This window comes from Triticum aestivum, chromosome 2D (genome assembly GCF_018294505.1).
Source record: "Triticum aestivum cultivar Chinese Spring chromosome 2D, IWGSC CS RefSeq v2.1, whole genome shotgun sequence".
In the NCBI taxonomy this organism is placed as follows: Eukaryota; Viridiplantae; Streptophyta; class Magnoliopsida; order Poales; family Poaceae; genus Triticum; species Triticum aestivum.
The window spans coordinates 162,960,141-162,980,535 of record NC_057799.1 but is presented as its reverse complement, the minus strand read 5'-3'; the positions used below and the strand labels follow the sequence as shown (position 1 = coordinate 162,980,535).

At 49.7% G+C, this 20,395-nt stretch overlaps 4 protein-coding genes across 5 annotated transcripts; 1 reads left to right on the top strand and 3 right to left on the bottom strand.

Moving 5' to 3' along the window:
- Positions 1-2,473: 2,473 nt before the first annotated feature.
- On the bottom strand, positions 2,474-3,955 carry LOC100038340 (polygalacturonase inhibitor 1). The gene has a single exon (XM_044475503.1). The coding sequence runs from the start codon at positions 3,814-3,816 to the stop codon at positions 2,812-2,814; it is 1,005 nt and encodes a 334-aa protein (XP_044331438.1). The 5' UTR covers positions 3,817-3,955; the 3' UTR covers positions 2,474-2,811.
- A 4,328-nt stretch (positions 3,956-8,283) lies between these two features.
- Positions 8,284-10,242, bottom strand: LOC123052361 (uncharacterized). The gene is made up of 2 exons (XM_044475502.1): positions 9,937-10,242; positions 8,284-8,726 (listed from the first exon to the last, which is right to left on the bottom strand). Exons 1-2 carry the CDS (start codon positions 10,187-10,189, stop codon positions 8,479-8,481), a joined length of 501 nt encoding a protein of 166 aa, XP_044331437.1. The 5' UTR covers positions 10,190-10,242; the 3' UTR covers positions 8,284-8,478.
- A 129-nt stretch (positions 10,243-10,371) lies between these two features.
- On the top strand, positions 10,372-15,508 carry LOC123052360 (uncharacterized). 2 transcript variants are annotated; one of them, XM_044475501.1, is made up of 4 exons: positions 10,372-10,742; positions 11,866-12,218; positions 12,324-13,964; positions 14,046-15,508. In XM_044475501.1, exons 1-4 carry the CDS (start codon positions 10,544-10,546, stop codon positions 15,318-15,320), a joined length of 3,468 nt encoding a protein of 1,155 aa, XP_044331436.1. In that variant the 5' UTR covers positions 10,372-10,543; the 3' UTR covers positions 15,321-15,508. The 2 variants fall into 2 exon arrangements, with proteins under 2 accessions (XP_044331436.1, XP_044331435.1); XM_044475500.1 differs by having other exon boundaries at positions 10,373-10,742; positions 12,324-15,508.
- A 2,107-nt stretch (positions 15,509-17,615) lies between these two features.
- LOC123052359 (remorin 4.1) lies at positions 17,616-19,206 on the bottom strand. Its single transcript, XM_044475497.1, has 2 exons — positions 18,272-19,206; positions 17,616-18,167 (listed from the first exon to the last, which is right to left on the bottom strand). The coding sequence occupies exons 1-2, from the start codon at positions 19,007-19,009 to the stop codon at positions 17,976-17,978; spliced, it is 930 nt and encodes a 309-aa protein (XP_044331432.1). The 5' UTR covers positions 19,010-19,206; the 3' UTR covers positions 17,616-17,975.
- Positions 19,207-20,395: the final 1,189 nt, after the last annotated feature.

Here is a 20,395-nt window from a genome sequence, read left to right as displayed (position 1 = left end):
AAGGTGACAATAATTGGGATTCTTTACGGTGGTTACCGTAGTTTGAGGAGTTCATGTATTCACTAAGTGCTAATGCTTTGTTCCGGTTCTCTATTAAAAGGAGGCCTTAATATCCCTTAGTTTCCTTATGGACTCCGCTGCCACGGGAGGGTAGGATAAAAGATGCCATGCAAGTTCTTTTTCATAAGCATGTATGACTATATACGGAATACATGCCTACATTACATTGATGAATTGGAGGTAGTTCTGTGTCGCCCTAGGTTATAACTGCTACATGATGAATGTTATCCAACATAATTATCCATCATTGATCCAATGCCTACGAGCTTTTCACATATTGGTCTTTGCTAAGTTACTTTCGTCGTTGCTACTGTTATAATCACTACAAAACTGCTACTGTTACGATTGCTACTGTTACCATTACTATCATACTACTTTTCTATTAAATACTTTGCTGCAGATATTAAGTCTATCAGGTGTGGTTGAATTGACAACTCAACTGCTAATACTTGCGAATATTCTTTGGCACCCCTTGTGTCGAACCAATAAATTTGGGTTGAATACACTACCCTTGAAAATTGTTGCGATCCCCTATACTTGTGGGTTATCAGGTGCTAAGGCATCTCGGCCATCTGCCAGCTCTGTTTAGGACGAAACCTAGCTCGATGGTGGGCCTTTTCGTCCACAAGAGCGAGGCAACAAAGATATGGGTCCATTTCGGTGATGGCGGTGACCAATGAGCGAGTCAAAGTGCGCGGGGAGGCGGGGGGGTATGAGGTGTTGGTGGAATGTACGGATGGTCGCCAGAGGCAACACCAGTGTGGATGCGGGCAAGCGGGAGAGCGAGGCCTTCAAGGTGGCAATTTTTTCCTTGAGAAGTTGCTTCAGCTGCTCAAATTTGAGAGTTAACCGAAGCCCCTCCTAAAACATTTAAGCAACTAAACCAGATGAGGGTTCGGCTATGTGCGACTTAACTCCTCAAAAGGGATTTTTTGAGGAGTTAAGCCCTTTTGGGAGATCGACTAGAGGCTCCCTTAGAGGGGTGGCTGGGACGACGACGGAGGAGGCACATAGGGCAAGGCGGGGTGGCGCGACAATGGCCACATGTGGCAGCGAAAACGGTTTAGCTAGTGTCGGGGGATGATTCGACGTGGACGGGATGCGATCTTTAGTAGCCTTTAGCGGCGGGATGCGATCTACGAGCTACAAGTTGAGCCAAAGGTTTATAGTTGTGCAACGGCGGTGCCGGTGTTTCCGGACGGGCTGGTGATCTTTGGGGGTGAGGCAACGGTGACCCTGATCCCATCTGCAGGTATGTGGACAACAATGGCACCCTTCTGCATCCCAATGAGGCGGTCCTCCGCCCGTGGGCACGGACCGCGTCGTGTTCCTGCGCTGCTAGGTGGTTGTCACAATAAGTTGGAGGATCTTCGACCTTCCCATTCAGCGAGAAGGACGAACTTGTTTTGCCGATCAATTGTGTTGCCGTAGACGAGGACGCCGGAGTATGAGGGTAGTTTGGGACTACCAAAGTGTCCCCAGTTAGGATTTTGGCGGCACTGATGACCTTCCTTCCTCGACATTTTTTGTCGCATGTGCAATGACAACCTTTGTTGTTCTGTGCATTTCATAGAGACCGCACTTGTTGCAGTTTGACTGCCTACTTGGGCGGGTGTGGTCATCATTTGCATGGCATTTCACATGAAAGTCGTGCTATGCATGTGACTGTTGGGATAGCGGAAAATGGTGGCTACAACACATGATTTTGATTTGGTGATGCTTTTCAAGTACCAGGTCTAGAGCTCCGTGGTGAAAAATCCAAGGCCATACTCTAATTGGTTATTCCTGAAATGACGGTGGTTTTGTACTGTTGCCTTATTGAAGGCATTGTTTTGATTTACTCGGACTATTATTTTCACGGTGAAAACCCAAGATTTGACTCTTTGTAGTTGGATCCGGATGTCATTTGAGCATTATTCCCCTTTTGAAGGCGTTGGTGTCATTCAACCTTTCTGGTAATTTTTGTGATGTCAATAAATGGTTGATATGGATGATCGTTGTTGCAGTTCATCAATCGGTGTTTTGATTGCTTTAGCCAGAGCTTCGGTCTAGTATAACTTATTAACTTTGCTCTTCGCCGATATGATTATTTGCGTGCATTCATTAGTCGACGGGTATGATTCATCTCCAGCCAATAACACAAACTTTGTTCTCGCTTGAAACCATCAGTTTTTGCATGTTGTGCGCACGCTGAGTCGGATGTATTTAGAATTCAGAATCCTTCAGACATCTGCTGCGGTATGTGCATGCATGAACTGAACTTTTAAGTTCTCACCCACCCTCTACTGTACATGCTACTTCCCCAAAATTCCAGCGAGTTCATTTCTTGAGTCCAAACCAACCAACATTTGGACGCCTCTACCCTCAAAAAGAAGAAGAAAAAAAACGTTTGGATGCCTCTCAGAAAAGCATGTGAAAGTAAGCCAAACATAATTACCATTTAACACTTGATACATCAGGTAACTGGGATGATCCATCCATCCCAAACACGGCAACACACACTCTCTGGCGCATCTCCAGACGGCACACACACAGCACGCACACATCTCTATCGTTTCGTACACAGAGCTCAAGGACCGCGCGTGTCAGGCATTACCACCAGCGCGGTGCTCCACTCCACTAGTTTGCTAAGCCCCAAAGCACCGTCCTTCGTAGTTCGTACACATAACCACGTACGTACGCACGCGCACGAGAACGCCAACACACCACTCATATAACGTACGCCTGCCGGCGGCGAGCGAGCTCACGAGCTCAGAGCTGGTGGCAGCTGCTCTCCAGCGGCGCCCCACGGTGGCACATGTTGTGCTCGTAGGGCTTGCAGCCGTGCCGCATGACGCCGTGCAGCTTGGGGAGCGGCCCGCAGAGGTTGTTGTAGCTGAGGTCCAGCGTCTGCAGCGTGGACAGCGCCTCCAGCGACCTGGGCACGGTGCCGCTGATGCGGTTGTGGCTCAGGTCCAGGTACGTGAGCTCCTTGGGGAACTTGAGCTTGCTCAGGTCGAACTCGAGGTTGTTGTAGGACAGGTCCACCTTGCCGATGGGCCGCCCCTCGGAGAAGAGGAAGGACGCGTCGCCGCTCAGCTGGTTGTGCGACAGATCCACGGTGTTGATCTCGTCCTGCGCGTCGTCGCGCGGGATCGGGCCCGTCAGCTGGTTGTAGGACAGCACCAGCGACCGGAACTGCCCCTGCACGAGGCTGGCCGGGATGTGGCCGGTGAGCTGGTTCCGGCGGAGGTCCAGCGACCGGAGGTTGGGCATGTCGGCGAAGGAGTTGGGGATGGAGCCCGTGAGCTTGTTGTTGGAGAGGTCCACGGAGTCGAGGCTGTGGAGGCGCGCCAGGGACTCCGGGATGGAGCCGGAGACGTTGGTGTGGGAGACGGTGAGGAACTCGAGCTTGGAGAGGGAGGTGAGGCAGGCCGGGATGGAGCCCTGGAGGCCCGGGAGGCGGAAGAGCGAGAGCGACATGAGCGCCGTCAGCCCCGCCAGCGCGGACGGGATCTGGCCGCGCACGTCGTCGGCGCCGTCGATGAAGACGTTGTTCACGCGGCCGGCCTCGTTGCACGTGAGGTGGTCCCACGCGCAGCAGTCCGCCGACGCCGGCGACCACGTCTTCAGCGTCGCCGGGCTGCCCAGCGCCTGCTTCACCCGGAGCAGCGCCTGCCGGTCCGCCTGCGGGCACCGCTGGGGCAGCGGCGAGCAATGCGCCGTCGCCACCAGCAGGAGCGCCAGCAGCGGGAGGAAGGAGGCGGTCGACGCCATCGTGGCCCTGTGGCTGTGGGTGGCTGCTACCTTCTACTAGCTCAGCTTTGCTAGCTAGCTATGGAGGAGGAGGCCAAGGTGGCGGAAGTGTTGAGTGCGGGAGTGATGAGCTGAGCTGAGCTCTGGAGGTGGCGGTATTAAAAGGGCGTGAGGCTGGGGATAAATGTCCCACCTTTAATTTATTTTATTTTTATACCTTTGCTAGGTTTTTTGACCACCATCGAACCGGGACGGTGCTGAGGTGGCCCAGAGACTGCGAGGGAGGGCACGAGGCAGCAGTAGCAGCATGGCATGGCGCGAGAAGCGGAACCATTCTGGTGGATGAATCCCAGACTGCAACCGGACAAGGAGCGGCGGTAACAGGGAAGCATCCCAGTGGGTTCGGCTCGACTCGCGTCGTATGGCGCCATTGTTTTTTTAGGTCAATATGGCGCCATTGGTGCGTGCATGATTAGATTAGCATGTGGGAACTCCCAGACCCAGGCTTTCGCTCGTCCGTTTTTCGGCCTCCGCATAATTGGGCTGCCAACCCGGCTCGTCACGTAGCAGTCTTAATGCACGTACATGTGCTTGCCGATCTCCCAGAACCAAGACCGGCGTCGCCTAGCCACACGAGAACAACTAGAGCTTTTTAAATCCAAGAAACAGTTTGGAGGAATTACGTATGCTCCTTTGCCAGAGTACAATGTCACGCCCAACCCTTTTTTGCGCTTGGATTTCTCGAAATTTTTGCAAGGAGATGCATAATCAAATGCAATCTTTTTCACGAGATTAATCGCGGGAGCAGGAAGCCAAGAATGGTAAATGTAGGTAGCATACTCATCAAGGCATGGAAGGCAGCTCCTGCCGTGGCACGCAAGTCACTCACACATCACAACGAAAGCGCACGCATGGCACACGCCGGCAGCGGGCAGACACTAAGTGACCCTCTGACCCGAAACGTACGAGCTAGTGGCCGCCCTCTAGCCCGGCTCGGCATTATATCACGAATCACGTCTCGAGTCTTGCACCGCTTCAGCGCCCCATGTGAGGAGAGGAGAGGAGGCTGAATAATGCGGCATGGACGTGTCCGACAGGGTTCAGGCCGCACACGAGAGCGCATGTGGAAGCAAGCAAGAAAGAGTGAGGCGCCCGGGGAAGGAAGGAAGGAAGGCAGGCAGCGATGGCCAAAAGCAAAAGGATTCTTTCGGCTTTCCGGGCCGATGACGAGCAGCGCAGCGCTCGCCTGGCCCGGCCGCATGCAATGCAATGCAGCTTTGCGTTCGCTCTCCCTCCGGCCTCCAGCTGCGCACCACATGGCCGCGGAGATGCTCCTCGGGCTCACCAATCAAAGGGTTCGGCGGGCGTGCACCTTGCGCTGCGAGTGATCGTCATCTCTACGCTTTCTTTTTGCGGCAGGGTGGGGTCGGTGAATTAGATCGTGTGTAAAACGAGCCGATTGAGGAAGGCCGCCCGCAATAGAAAAGAGACGAGCGAGAAAAGATCTTACTAGCTCTGGTAAGATAAGATTTGTACTGTACTACTCGAGTGAGTGTACGCCACAGATCGATGCTAGCCTCGCCTACTGGCAAGCGAGTGAGTGACAACTAGCAAGTGGCTGGCGGGCGATCACGTGGATGCGCTCGTGAAAAAGTAGAATCGATCACTAGCAGCTGTCGTCGCTGTGCCGCCGCAGGCCGGAGTGAATACGCAAGGCAGGGGCAGTGGCAGGGATAAGTAATTGGCCGCGTCCACTGGCCTGTGCGATCTGCCGGGCCACCGCGCGCGCGCGGCTGAGCTTCACATGCCCGGCCAAACCGCCCAGGGCAGCGCAGGGCCAGGCAGATCGATTCGTTCCGTCGCCGGCAATTATTGTTACCGATCGATTTCTCGAGCCGTACCCCATACGCGCGCGCGCGCACTCATTCACGAATCATCCCGGACAGCGAGCGTGCTGTGAAGTGAAAGAAAGAAAGGCGTCCGTCCATCCCCCGATGCATCGCGCTGCGTTGCGCGCGAGCCTCCCCGCCCGGCCCACCACCGGTGCGCGACAGCGGTCGCGATCGCCGCGGACGATCCTCCGGTCGCCGAGGGCTTCGCGTCGCAACTCGCGGCTAGGAGAGCTAGCCTCCTGCCTCCCGATCACGCACGCGCGTGCACGGGGAGCGGCCGGCGAGCGCGTGGGCGACGACCTGCCGACGGCCGCGCGAGCGGGCGGATGCGGGCGCGGCGACGTGTCCGTCCGGTGTCCCGATCGCGCAGTCCAAGCGCTTGTCCGGTTGCTCCCGATGAGATGAACCGGATCTGGGATGCACATGCATGATCCACACGAAATGGGGGCGATGCATGCAGCTGCAGTTCCTGGACGAAAAGGATGGCACGCGTGATGCTGAACCTCTGTCAGTTTAGCTCTCAGATCTCATAACTAAAGTCAAACGTGGAACAGTAAGCTGGTTTCCTTGCGCGCTAGTAAATCGCAACACCGCTTTAAAAAAACTTTCCGTCTATCCCCTCCGTCACATACTCTAGGGTGTCACAAAAGGTCTTACCATATGAAACGGAGGGAGCATTTATCAACTGTCATGACAGTATGAAGAACATTAGAAATAATAAAAATTACATCCAGCTCAATTGATCACCTAGCGACGACTATAAGCATTGAAGAAAGACACGCCGTCATCACCGTCCCTTCTTCACCGGTGTCAAGCAAAACTTATTGTAGTAGACAATCCGAAAGTCCTCGTGCTAAGACCCCACAAGACCAGCCCACTAGAACAACCATCATCTCCGATGAAGACAAGCATAGATCAGAAGAATCCAATTTGTAGACACAAGAATGTAGACGCACCAAGACTGAATCCATGGAGATCCACCGAAGATCAATACTGACCAAATCCCACGAAAACGCCAGAGACAGACCTCCACACACCTTCCAACGACGCTATACGCACGGCCAAAACAGGAACTAAGTGGGAGGACCTTATTCCAACTACAGGGAGTTGTCGTCATCTCGTCTTCCTAAATAGGACACAAACCCTAATCAACCATTAAAAAAGAATCTGAAAACGGAGCAGGAGCCCTTCATCAACAAGGGCCGAGGTCCATCCGCCTCCATGACCCTAAGACAGTGTGGATCAGCGGGAACGCCGACGGGAGGCAAGAAGACCATCGTCCTGAGAGGAGTTTCTCGTGAGGAGAGCTAGATTGTACCCGCAACACCGCTTTGTAGCAGTACAAAAAACTACGTCCTCTGTCCGAAAAAGTTTGTCTCAAGCTTGTTTCTATGGATGTATCTAGCACTAATTTGGTGCTAGACACGTCTAATTAAGGGACAAACTTTTTCATACAAAATACTAGTACTAGGAAAATACAAGCTCTCCCTCAAGAAAAAAAAAGGAGGGAAAAACACAAGTGCTTGGGTGACGGCACGTGAGATGTTGGTAGCTGGACTGGAACTCGGTGACTCGATCCAGAGAGAGTTGAAGTATGTTCTCTTTTGGCAGAGATAAATTATGGTGTCCATGTTACGAGATTCCTCTAAACAAACACGCCCAGGTATTTGTTCGAGGTTGGGTTAGAACAAGATAAGGGAAATGAATAAAGAAATAAATAAAGAAGGGGAAATAAACAGGGACAGCATGGAAGGCCTACATGCGAGGTTCAAACTAGGGTCAAAGTTTGGTCTGTTGTGTCGCCACATCGAAATCAGACGCAGTAAAAAATAGTAGTACCCCCCTCCGATTCACACGAGTAGTAGTATTTCAAACGAAACTAAAGAGGAAATTAAAATGACTCGAGCTGTGATGAAATAGGAGACAAACCAAGATGTACTGTGTCACGGTTCAAAAAAAAAAACCAAGACGTACTGTGTCTACGATAGGAAAGCAACTGAGAATCTTGCATAGGGAAAGCGAAAGGCAACGAGAAAGCTGTGTGATCTTTACGGGAACCAAGAACTGCCGACAGGGTAGAGCAGAGCCGGTGTATATTCCGGACGAAACAAGCCAAATACAAGAAAGGAGAGAAAAATTAAATCAAGAGAGCCAAAGAAATAGTACAGTACTCCATATAAGGTTATACACAGCTGCAAGAAATCAGTAGCGACACAGTAGAAGATCGCAGAGCCCGGGACCGCTACCACGGGCGTACGCTACGTAACCTGCTGCTCCGCCTCTGTCGCGTGCCGCACGACCATTGTCCACAGCTCATCCATGTCGGCGTTTTTGGAATTTTGGCGTCAGCATATGCATGTTGCTGCTAACAATTTGCCTCGCCATCTGCTGATTAGTGCGAGAAGAGGCAATTTGCTCTCCAAGTTTAGCGTCCATGATCACCGCTGATACAATTAATTGGTTCAGAAGTTGGGTCTGATATATTCAATCAAGGAGATCATTGTGTTGCTGACTGTAATTGATTGATCATCATTGAGTCGATGGAAGCTGCTAACCGAAAGAAAAAATGGATATACATAGTACAGGTGAAGTCCCATGGGCACATGCAGCAGCACATTGCATCATAATGAAGCCCTCAATGTGGAGGCCAGCAAAACATAGCTCGTTTAGAGCATGTGGGTATTAAATACATCATGATGCAAATATGAGGCACATGACTTGAGTTAACTTGCAAAGCACAGCCCTTCACACTGTATCTACCAAACTGTATTATCGTGTCCTGCATATATGTCTACGAGCTACCACTAGAATTGCCGGGCTGCTGGAAGCTAGGATCGGCCAGAGGCACTCTCTGGATCCTCACCGGCTGATCGGCGCCGTCCACGGAAGGCTTGATGTACACGTTGAACACCACGTTGGTGAAGATGGTCAAGATAAAAATTGCCAGAGTCGAGAACGTCACGTAGGCCGGTGTCATTTCCGGGAGCTCATCACTTGGGCGTCCTCGCTGTATTATCATATCGCGGTCCATGAAAGGGTCTGTGCTAACAAAATTGAACATAAGTACCCATACAGAGAAGTGATCAAGCAGGCAAAGCAATGGCATGGACTATAATGGGAAGTACTTTCATAGTACATGCTATGCTAGTAAGGATACCCCCCTAGAAAAAGTAGGAAGTGACTTGAGGATCATTGTGCTGTCGTTGCTTAGCAACTGGCGAATTGTACGCTACGGATCACTGTGGCTTGGTATATCTAGAAGCATTGCTCTACGCTGTAAAGTAAGCACTACTGTGCTACTGCACGCACTTAAACTTTGAAGAACAAATGAGGAAATGAACTGTTCGTGTGCATTGTGTAATGAAACGATACTTCTCCTATTCATAGGTACTACAACATGAGAAATGACTAGCACTACTGTATAGTGTATACCGAAGTTTGCACCAAAGTTGGCGACGAGGCTCGAGGCTAACAAATGGCCTGTTCCATCGAGCAGTTGTTTCAGAGTCTATTGAAGATCGGTCCATCTCTTCTCCGTAGATTATGCAGCCCAGCTAAATTTTTAGTTCAGAGAACACGCGAACGGCAAAGCAATGGCATGGACTGTGATGGGAAGTACTTCCATACATGCTATGCTAGCAAGCACACAGTACTCCCCTAGAAAAAGTAGGAAGCGACTTGAGGATCAATGTGCTGTCGTGGCCTAGCAACTGATGAATTGCACGGATCACTCGGGCTTGGTATATCTAGAAGCATTGCTCTACGCTGTAAAGTGTAAAGTAAGTGCTACTAGTGCACTCACTTGTGAACTTTAAAGGACATAGTACTGCTACGAAAGAACAAATGAGGAAATGAACAATTTCTGTGCATTCAGTAATGAAATACTCGTATTCGTAGCCCCGTAGGTGTAGTACTTGAGAAATGACTAGCACTACTGTATACTGAAGTACGTATGCACCAGAGTTAGTGACGAGGCTAACAAATGAGAGGACCTGTTCCATCGAGCAGTTGTTTCAGAGTGGAGACTGATCCATCTCTTCTCCGTAGGTTAGGCAGCACAACTAAATTTTCATTTCAGAGAACACGCGAACGGCGAACTTGACATGAATCAATTGTTATTGGCCGCGATGAAGATCTCGAACTCTAGACGACTGATTGAATGGGAGGACAGGGGAGCATGGATGCATGGAAAACCGGAGAGGCAGGCAACTTGGCACCAGGAGAACGGGGTGGGAAAGGCAATGATTACCCGGGGGAGGAGGGGGCGGCGGCGGCCTCATCTTGGGCTCCTTCAGCCCCTCCAGCTGGGCGTCGAGCTCCGCCAGCCGCCGCAGCGCCTCTTCCGCCGTGCTAGGCTCGCCGCCCTCCTCCTTCTCCGACGAGGAGTTGCCCGCGTTGCAACATATCTGCCTCCTTCTCTCCGTCACTGTCCGAGGAATAGCGGCGACGAAGCTCCTTCCGGCCACGGCGCTCGCGGCCAACGGGAGGAAGCGGAGCTGCATCCTCTTTGCCGCCCGCGCTCGGGAAGCATCCTCTGCAGCTGCGGTGGTGGAGCATTCGCGGTGTGGATAACGATTTGAAAACGGGCCGAAGCCCAATGCGCGGGAGGCCCATAGGTTGAGTCGGCCTCATTTTTACAGGCCTAAACGGTAGGACGACGAAGGACGCGGCTAACCCAAATCCTCTGCACTTTGCTTCGAGGGCCCGTAAGATCGGATCCCGCACCAGATTCGCGTACTGAGCGAGCGCTCGCGGAATCCGGAAGTGAGCGAGGCGACCAACGGCGAACACCACCGGTACGCCACCGCCGATACCCACCGTCTCCGCGCAAGCGGCGGGCGCGGCGACCACGATCGATGGGGACACCGGGATCGGGAGGCCCGGGGAGGCCATGGACGGCGACTAGCACCTGGGCCCCAGCCGGAGGCGCGGCGGTCGAGGACGCCGTGTCGTTCGAGACGACCGCAGACGACGCCGAGACTTCCCCCGCGGCCGTCGTCCTCGCCCGCCCGCCGTCCGACGGCAGCGAGGATCCAACTCCCTGCGAAGTTACGAGTGAGCCCTCGTTTTTCCTCTTTGATTTTCTGGAAAGGTTGAGCCTGCTGGAGGAGTTTGCGCGGTTTGATCGCGAATTGCTTTGTTGCGATGGTTCCTGTCGCTGGTTGGATGCAGATGCACGCGCTGTCGGGAATTGCTCTGTCGCGGTAGTCAGTGTATGGGTGGATAAACCCTAGTTGGCTAGTACAAGCCAAGCCCCAAACTGGCCATCGCTGTTTGGGGTTCCAGTTTATAGTCCGTTGAAATTGGACTACCATATCATTATAGATGCCCCAGTTCTTGTTCACAAGCTCATGCTAGAAGTGGATAACACAAACTGTAGTAGTACATCTTATATTTACTGTTATAATATCTGAGTTGGTGGTCGTCCATTTACCCTCTGAGATTACCTCTTAAGTTGCCAGAAATTAATTTCCGCAATTATGCTACTTTCTATTTAGCAGACAGATGTATCGTGATCCTTTGGTTAGTTGATTTGATTGCTGTATATTTTGAGATAGTACTTTTTTATCTGCACAAAGCTAGGTACTACAATGACACAAGCGTCTAACCAGCTCATGCAATTAAATAGAACTTCTATAGCAATGCACGGGCATTTAATCTCCATAACAACGCCTGAGCATTTAGATTTAAATATCTTAAATACATTATACTCCAGTGTTTCTTATTCTGCACATGATCACCGTAATTGGTGTTTCGTGTACTACTTTAGAATATATCTGCATCATCTTACAACTCTAGGTTCCACATCTTCGACTAGCCTGAAATCAAAGTAAGTTGTTCCGTATGAATAGTCCACCCAACATCGATCATGTTGAAATTCCCATGATCTATCTCCTTCCTTTAATTGGGATAAATTGCAGAATTTTGACGGCTAGCTTATGTTAGAATACAAACAGTGGAAGCAATACTTCTATTTCTCGTTGTACATCCATCCTTTTAACATTGCAATTGTGGAGTCAGGCTCCATCTCATTCTGTGTACACCACGGTGCCTTTCATGACCCAGTTTCCTGTCAGTCTCCATCTTGTTCTAGAAATACTATGTGATATTTTACTGCTAAATATCAAACCATTTTCCATTTCATTATCAGTGTATCTAATCCATTTCTTTTCTTCAGTTAGTTTCACAGGAAAGTACGAGATTCATAGAGTGTATGTGCGAAGCACAGCTCGAACTTATGAAATATACTATTCAACTGACCTGAAGGATGCAAGTAAAGAATATCTATGCACTGTACGCTGTGGAATTGCTGCTCAAGAACCGCAGCCTCCTGGTGAAGAATGTGTATCTCAGGCGAGTAGCAATGCTGCAACCGGTGAAAAGCATGAACAAGAGGCCAAAAGTGTTACAAGCAGTAGTGATGAAGATAGCTGGGTTGAGGTCAAAATTCCTGAGTCTCCTCTTGGAAATTACACGCCAGAATCTCAAGAAGAAAGGAATGCGATAGGAATCTGCCAGAAAAATACTCTGGTATTTCCCTTTTTTATCAGCAGCCATTGTCTAGTACTCGCTATCAAAGAAATTTTCTTAGCTTCTTACGTATACTACAATTTTGTTTTACTTTGTCCATTCCAGGCTCACTACGAAGCAACTGCTGAGATAACTGATGCAAACCCATGTGTATCTCTTACTGTCCGTCTTCTTTCACTTCAGTCAAAGACATCAGTGCATATTGAAGAGATCTACATATTTGCTGATCTTGTTGAATCCAGCAGTGATGATTCAGTAGCAGGTCCTGGAAACATGGGAGGTAGTTCTTTGTTGGCTATGCTTGTTCCTGGCCTTATGCAAATTTCCAAATCTAGGGACTGCAAAATAGATGACAAATATTTTGCTGAGGGCTTGAAAGCCCAACTTCCTGAAGGCTGCGCGTTGAAAGATAGCATCCCATGTGGAAACATAGCGAAAGAAGCAGGGCTCTATGGTACAAATGATTCCAAATTTAGGCCAGCTGGAGTGCAGAGCAGACTACCACCTGCGCAGAGTGGTACGATATGTGATGATGATGGCAACCAACATGAGTTCCCGTTAAATGATCCCAAGCCTCTTCCATTGCCTGTAAAAACAACAGAAAATGTACAAGTGACATTGGCGAAGGATAAGACAGTATCAAATCTGTACCCGGAGGCTAGTCCTATTATGAATGAAAATGTTACTCCACACAATCACATTGAGAGAATGCTGGATACTCTGATCTCTAAGGTGGAGAAGGTGGAGTTATGTTGCTCTAGGTTTGAGGAGAAAATGATGAGGCCCCTCAGTAGCATTGAGGCAAGGCTTCAGCGACTGGAGCAGCAGTTTGATTCATTCTCTGTGGAGATTCAGTCTCTACGAAGTTCTTCTGCAAGAATGTCAGCACCAAATGTTTTTCCTGATACAATTAACTCGCAGCAACAGGAACATAATGGTGGGAATTCTGGAACTTCTGCCTCTGTGATGAACAGGCAGCCAGGCTTGCTTATGAGGGCACCGGAATTTTCTTCAGAAGATTACTCTAATTGTGATGTGGCTGATGAGAATACAGTTAATTTACATGGACCTAATGTTGTGCCAAGGGTCCTTAAGGCTCCTGATTTCATCTGTGAACCTGGGTTTATATGTGAGAAGCTTCATGGTGGGCCTTTACCTTTTGAGAGAGAACGCAAGACTTCCCCAGGTCTAGTTATCAAGGTTCCTGAATTCCTAAATGATGAAGAGGATGAAGTGGAGGAAGATAAACAAGCAGAAGCTGACAATGTTGATGATGGTCGTACAAATTCTAATGATACTCTGAGCAAAAGCACTGACAACAGCTTCAAAGGCAAAACTCCTGTATCTGTCGATGGCGCATTAGCGTCTGCCTTGGAGGCATTTCTCACTTCCACCAAAGGAACATCACCTTCAAAGTCTGTTGCTTGCACTGGCAGTAATGTAAGTTGTGGAAATACTGATGATTCCTCTAGTTCCTTCCCTTCTCATGGACATCTTCATGACACATCCACTAAAGATGACTTTCATGGCATCTTTGGTGACACAAAGAAGATTAGTACCTTGATATCTTTTCAGGAGGTTGATGCGGCTCCACTCATTTCTGTATCTAAGGCAAACTTGGTTAGCAGTGTTGAGGTAAATGGACAGAATATTGATATGAATCCGGACAAGAAGGCATGTGCTAGCACTGAACTGTTGGTTGTTCCTTCACAGTCTCCTACAGGATCTATAGATGATTACACTCAGGTAAATGTACAGAACAATGGTCCTAATTCGGACATGATTCCGCTTGTCACAAGCACTGAACCTGTGGATAATCCTTCTCAGCTTGCTACACACTTCGGGTCTGTTGATGGCGGAACTCAGGCAAAACCTCCTACCATATTTCAATCTGTTGGTGAGACAGCTCAAGTGGATGAAAACAGACCTTCCTTACCATTGGCAGAGTTTCTGGCGGCACGGAATGCTTTTAGGAATGGTACTTCTGAGGTGTGCTGTGGTAATGATGACGCTGCAATTCCGTCCTTCCAGAGAACATTGGCAGGAGCACATCAGAACTTGGAAGGTGGTGACAGCAAAGCAAGCCAGAAGAACCCAATCTTCCAACTTTCACTATTGAAGAAAGCTTTAGAGGTTGATGAGGGAGACGGAAACTTTTGTGACGACATATCCATCGAGACAACCTTTGAACCATCAAGCTACGCAACTCCTGCAAATGGTGCTAACAGGCACAGTACGAATGCAATGGAAACCCTGTCAGATGAGGATGGAGTTCTGGAGAATACAAAGGGCAGCATTATGCCTTCTGGTGGGCACAGTACCAATGCAATGGAAACCCTGTCAGATGAGGATGGAGTTCTGGAGAATACAAAGGGCAGCATTAGGCTTTCTGGTGGGATGGACTCTGTATTCTGTGGCAGCTTGTACTCAAGCCCCAGCGAAAGCTTCAGAAAACCAGAGGTAGAACACTCCTTGTCAGATTTGAGTGGTACGGAACCATCTGATGGAGATTCTTCCAGAGAAGCCACCGGTTCAGGGAATGCCGCGACTGGAAATCATGTGGAAGAACTTTTTGCGGGCAATGGAGCTCGTCCTGATGTAAGCCCAACTGTGGGGTCACAGGAGAACGACATATTGGGCATGGCTTTCGTATCGAAGAGAACGAGTACAAGCAGCCCTTCTCTCGACTTGCTTGCTGAATCATCTGATTCTGAATCGCAAATTTCTTCTGTGGAGGACTCTGACAATGATGCTGCTGGCCTTGGTTCGGATCATTTGTTCACTGCATTCCCATCTTCAGATGATGATGCCTTCGCCATGGACGGGCCTTTATTTGACGTGGTTGATGCGCCGGCACCGTCAGAGGTCAATGCTTGTGCCTCCAACAAACCCTTGCTTGATGTGGTTGATCTAACAAACCCTTCAGAGACATATACCGCTTCAGTGAACGAGCCTTTCGCTGATGTGGTTGATCTGCCAGAGCCTTCAAGCTTGTATGCTTCTGCGGCGGACGAGCTTTTTGCCAGTGTAGACAATCTGCCAAAAACTTCAGAGACATTTGTTGGAGGGAGCAGTGGAGAACATCCTGATAGCCTTATCTAGGTTAAATGCGTACTGGCTCTACTTATCATGGATAAGACTCGTATCCTCAGCTGCACTTTATAGTTCTTTCTTAACTGGTGTGGCATGTACAAAAGTGATGACAGAGTTTTCTTCCACGGCCATGCAGTTTTTGTGTACATATATGTCCCCGAACAGTATAAATGTAGCTTTGGCTCACTTTGCTTTTCTGCCGTGTGGTGTGCAGCATATTTAGCGTGACCAAAATAACAAAGTTTAATCTTATGAAAAATGACCTTTAAATCATTTCAGTATGCAAAACTGCAAAGAGTAAACTTTCATGATACGAGCACTCTGAGACTAGCCACAATGGGTAGTAACATAGACTAGTAACATGCCCATCTTACTAGTCTATGTTACTACCTCTATAGTGGGGAGTAACATATGTGTGGTAACATGCAACACTCCATTTATTAGGCTATAGACACATCTTGCATTGATATGTGTGATGTTACTCATACTACTAGTAAGTAGCTATGTTATTACTTTCCTCTCTTTCTTCATTTATTGCTTGCCACATCATCTACTTTATCTAGATATGTGTGATGTTACTACCTATGTTACTCCCATTGTGGGTAGTCTGAAGATGTTCTTCAGACATGAAGATCACGTCATCTGCCCGTGAAGAATATTTATTGTTTTATGGTAGTTTTCTCTTTTATATTTTGTGATAGTGCTTACATTTACATTTTTCTAGCTGCATACTGTGATTATTTGGTAGTTTTTCCCCACGGGAGATTTATCTGATATTTGTAAGATGTTTCGTTGATAAGTCACAAAGTAGTGCTCCTTCCGTCCGAAAATACTTGTCATCAGAATGGATAAAAAAAGATGTATCTAGAAAGTATTTTCGGACGGAGGAAGTAGTTGTTTTATTCCCTTGGATTAAAAAGTAACCGGTAAGAAAATTAACACACTGCTGGACTGGACCAGTTCTCGCATTTCCGGCGCTTGCAGAGTCCACCTCGTCATCATGATCAATGTAACCACCAATTATTCGGAACACGCCATGAGACGTGATCAAACAGGAGAACAAGCTCAACATGTGAGCTTGCTTGTTGCCCCCACCATTTTTTCTCTCTAGGCTAGAGAGAGGACGATGATGCATGCATGCACATGGGCTAGTCCTGGATCATGGGCCGCTGCGCCCCACCACAACAACAAGGAACGTAGAGGCATTTAATTGCAAGACGGAGGCCCACTCACTGGCCATGCTCGCCAATAGAGTGCCAAGTGCAACGGATCCATGGGATTCGTATCCTCTCTCTTTGAACAACCGCACGGAATTATTCAGGTATTGTCTGATCCAGCATTGACGCCTGGTCGTTTTGTGTCCATGATGATGGTATATGGAATGCAACAGCAAAAAAAATGCATACCTGTGCTGCATTCACATGCACAGGCACGCTGTTACCATCAACTACTATTTCCAGTCAACAGAAATCTTAACAATTCTTTGATTCGCAGAGATTCTGTTCTTTCTTATCGAACTGAAATTTCTGTGGAATTCGTATAAAACGTACTATGTGAAAGTGGCGAGTGTCATTATTCTACGCCCCCATGCTGAGAATCCAAAGTTGCCAAGCTCAGATACTTCTGAATTCAGTACACAAGAATGGTCCACTCCCACGCCAATATGAAGAGCACAGGTCACTGTCAATCGAGGATACGTAATTCATGTTAGTTGAGCTTGGTTGTGCTAATTTGGAACATTATCGAACTACGCGAGACCAACACATAAAAATAATTTCCGTTTTGCAATGAATACGCTCAGATATGTGTTATGTGTGCTGCATGACTGCCGTTTCTCCCCCAGACTCTCACCTCATTTTTTTTCTCGAATACGGACTCTCAGCTCGTTTACGTGACAATTGAGTGAGCAGGACTAGCTCGCGACTGTAATCCTCGTTCTGCCGGTGAACTGAAAGACAGGGCACGTTCTGCTGTTCATAGTGAAGCCGGCAGGTCGCATGCCATCATCAAGACAGAAAACTCAGTTTAGTACTTCAGTTCCAAATTACTGATCGTTTGACTACTCTTCACCAGATCTTCAGAAGTCAAAACAAAAGCAACTCTTCATCAGTACACTGGGCCTCCAAGATTTTTTATGTCAAAGTGTTGTTAGTTGAGCATTGAAGACACAATAAAAGAAGCCGGACAAGGTGTTGGTGAGACAATAAAAGAAGCCGGACAGAGAAAGAACTATTTAGCTGAAAATAAGTGACACGGGTGAATATTGGAAATCAAGAAACTGGTGATTCAGAAGGCTTGCAAATGTGCATAGAACAGTAATTTACTGCATATCTTGTTCATATTGACACACACACAATATCCTCGACCGGAAACAAAAACAAAAACAAAAACAAAATACAGGCAGCTCTTGCACTTGGACTCAGCAGGCAGAGCACACCCTTCCATTCTTATGCTATGTACTACTCCATATCAAACACGAGAAATGCAGAAGAAAGAAAGACACACCATACATGTGGATACAACACTAAAACGAGAGTTCCACACAGCGAAGCAGCGAGCACAGGAGGTTCCTATGAAGCGAAGCGGTGAACGATCAGGCGACGGCGAGTAAAAAGCGAAATAATGGCGGGAAGTTGATCAAGGAGGAGGAGCAAGCAGGGCAGCTCAGAAGAAGGAGCGCTTGGTGGGCGCCCTGCCGACGGCCCGCATGAAGTTGGCGAGCTCCAGCACGCGCGCCACCTTGGTGCCCCTCTTGGCCTCCGCCGACGCACGCTTGTCCTCCGCCTTCCGCCGGGCCCTGGCCACCTCGTTCTGCGCCTTCTCCATCGCCTTGGCCCGCTTCTCCTCCAGCTTCCTCTGCACGCACGGGAGTTTCACATTCACGCGATCAGAATTCGTTCAGAGCGAGCATGGTGTGGTGTGGATTGATCATTGATGGAGAAGATTGGGGCTGTGTGTACCTCGTACTTGTTGAGCCATGCGCTGGCCTTCTCGACCTGGTCGCCCTCCCACCCGTTGATGACGACCTCCTCGCGCTTGAAGCGGTTGTTGACCTTGGCGACCTCCGCGATCTGCCACGCCGCGATCTTGGTCTCCACCTCGTCCTTCTTCACCTGCCCCACCGACACCTCGTCGCCCTGTCCATGTCCGGCACCGGGCGCCGCCACCTCCACCGGGCGCGGCGACAGCCCCCGGCGCGGCGACGGGATGGGGTTGCTGTCCGGCACGATGGCGAGCGGGTTCGTCTCCTCCAGCTCCTCCTCGCCGATCCTCCCCAGCGCGTCCTCGTTCGCCACGCGGTCCACGCTCTCCCTGTGGCCCGCCGCGGCGGAGGACGAGGCGTTAGCGCTGGCTGCTGCGGCGACCATGGCCGAGAACTCCCTGCTCATAGTAGGGAAGAGCTCGCTGGGGGCGGTGTCGCTCCCGACGGAGCGAATCGACGTGTGTCTGCTCCCCCCTGCCCCCGCCGCAGACCCCCAAGAGTCCCTGCTGCCCGGCCGGCTCCGGCGGTACAGGCTCAGCGCGCGGGGCGGGCTCAGCGCGTGGATGTCCCTGAACTCTGGCTCCTCCCCCTCTTCCACCTCGACCGGCCGCCGCTGGTGCTGCTGCTCCCCGCTCCCGCTCCCCTGCTCGACGCCGCGGCTGATGACGATGATGCTGCTGCTGCTGCCACTAACCGCCGTTTGTCCACTCAACATGTGGCACCTCACCTCCGGCCTACCTGATCGTACCAACCTCCGCCGCTAATGCGCTAAGCCACTACTGGCCCACAAGAAACCATCTGCGATTAATTTGAGTTGAGTTGGAGCTCAGCTGAAGCTGGGGACGCGATCGAGCTGCGCGGTGCGGGTGTGGTCTGTGGTGCGGTGGTGAGTAGGATGGTGGCGCAAGGAGCCTTCTTAAATAGAGGCCAGGTTGTGGCAGCGGAGGCGCCCACCAATGGAGGGCGGGGGGTTAGAGAGTGAGAGGAGCCGCACTGGGAAAGAAATCGGGATATTTTCCTATTTCTGCTTCAATTCCCGCTCCTTTTGGTGCTGCTTCCTCGCGCTTTCTTATTCCGGAGATTATGTTTGTTTTCTGGGAGCGCAAGGGTCGCGTGGGCAAAGTGCGCTGACTCACACTATCATATTGCCGTTCCACCATGCATCATCGTAATACCAGATGATATTTTTTTTTGCCATCTCTTTGCACTCTGCAGGTTTTCATCATATACTAGTACTCGCAAAGAAAAAAAAACGTACCATGAACATTTTTTTAACACAGTATAGACGCAAGCGCTTATATACACGCGCATACACTCACTCCTATAAACGCACACACGCACACCCTATCTCTATGAGTACCTCCGAAAGACTGAGCCGGCATATCATCTTGAAATTTACGAAGTCATTGTACGCACCTTGTCGTCGACGGGAACGTCTCCTCCCACTGAATGCGCATCGCCGAAAATCCTGAAATAAATTCATGAATAAATGCGAGCACCAGGACTTGAACCCTGGTGCATGAACATTTATAACGTAATCAGCGGCAAGAACCGGGTAATAATTGCCAAACCATCGAGCTAGTGATCGATGCTAAGGGCATCTCTAACACTGACCCGCAAATTTGCTCCGACATGCGTTTACGGACAAGAGGATCAGTCCGCAGACACTGATACGGGGGCCGGTCATCCAATGCTATCATGTATATGTCCGTCAGTAAAGGGCTATTTGAAATTCAAATAAAAGTCTGGTCCATGGCGCGCCGGATGACATGCTCGATCACAACCAAAAAAAGGTAGTATGCTTAAGTTTTTTACATGCCCGATCTTGATCAGAAGAGAATTTTAGTCCGTGCAGAAAATTGAGATTTTCTGCCCTTCTCGACCGGCAATCCGAGCCTCCTCCACACTCAAGGTGTCGCCGCCGCCGCGTATGCAGCCTCCATCTCCTTCTTCGCCTCCTCCTCCTCCTTGTCCACCGCCTCCAACACATCTTTCTGGCGGTGCAACATCTTGTAGCGGATGGTTTGCACGATCATTCTTGCGTCAACATCTAAAGACTCCACCTTCAAGGACAACATCTTGGCGTCCTCTGAATCGGCTG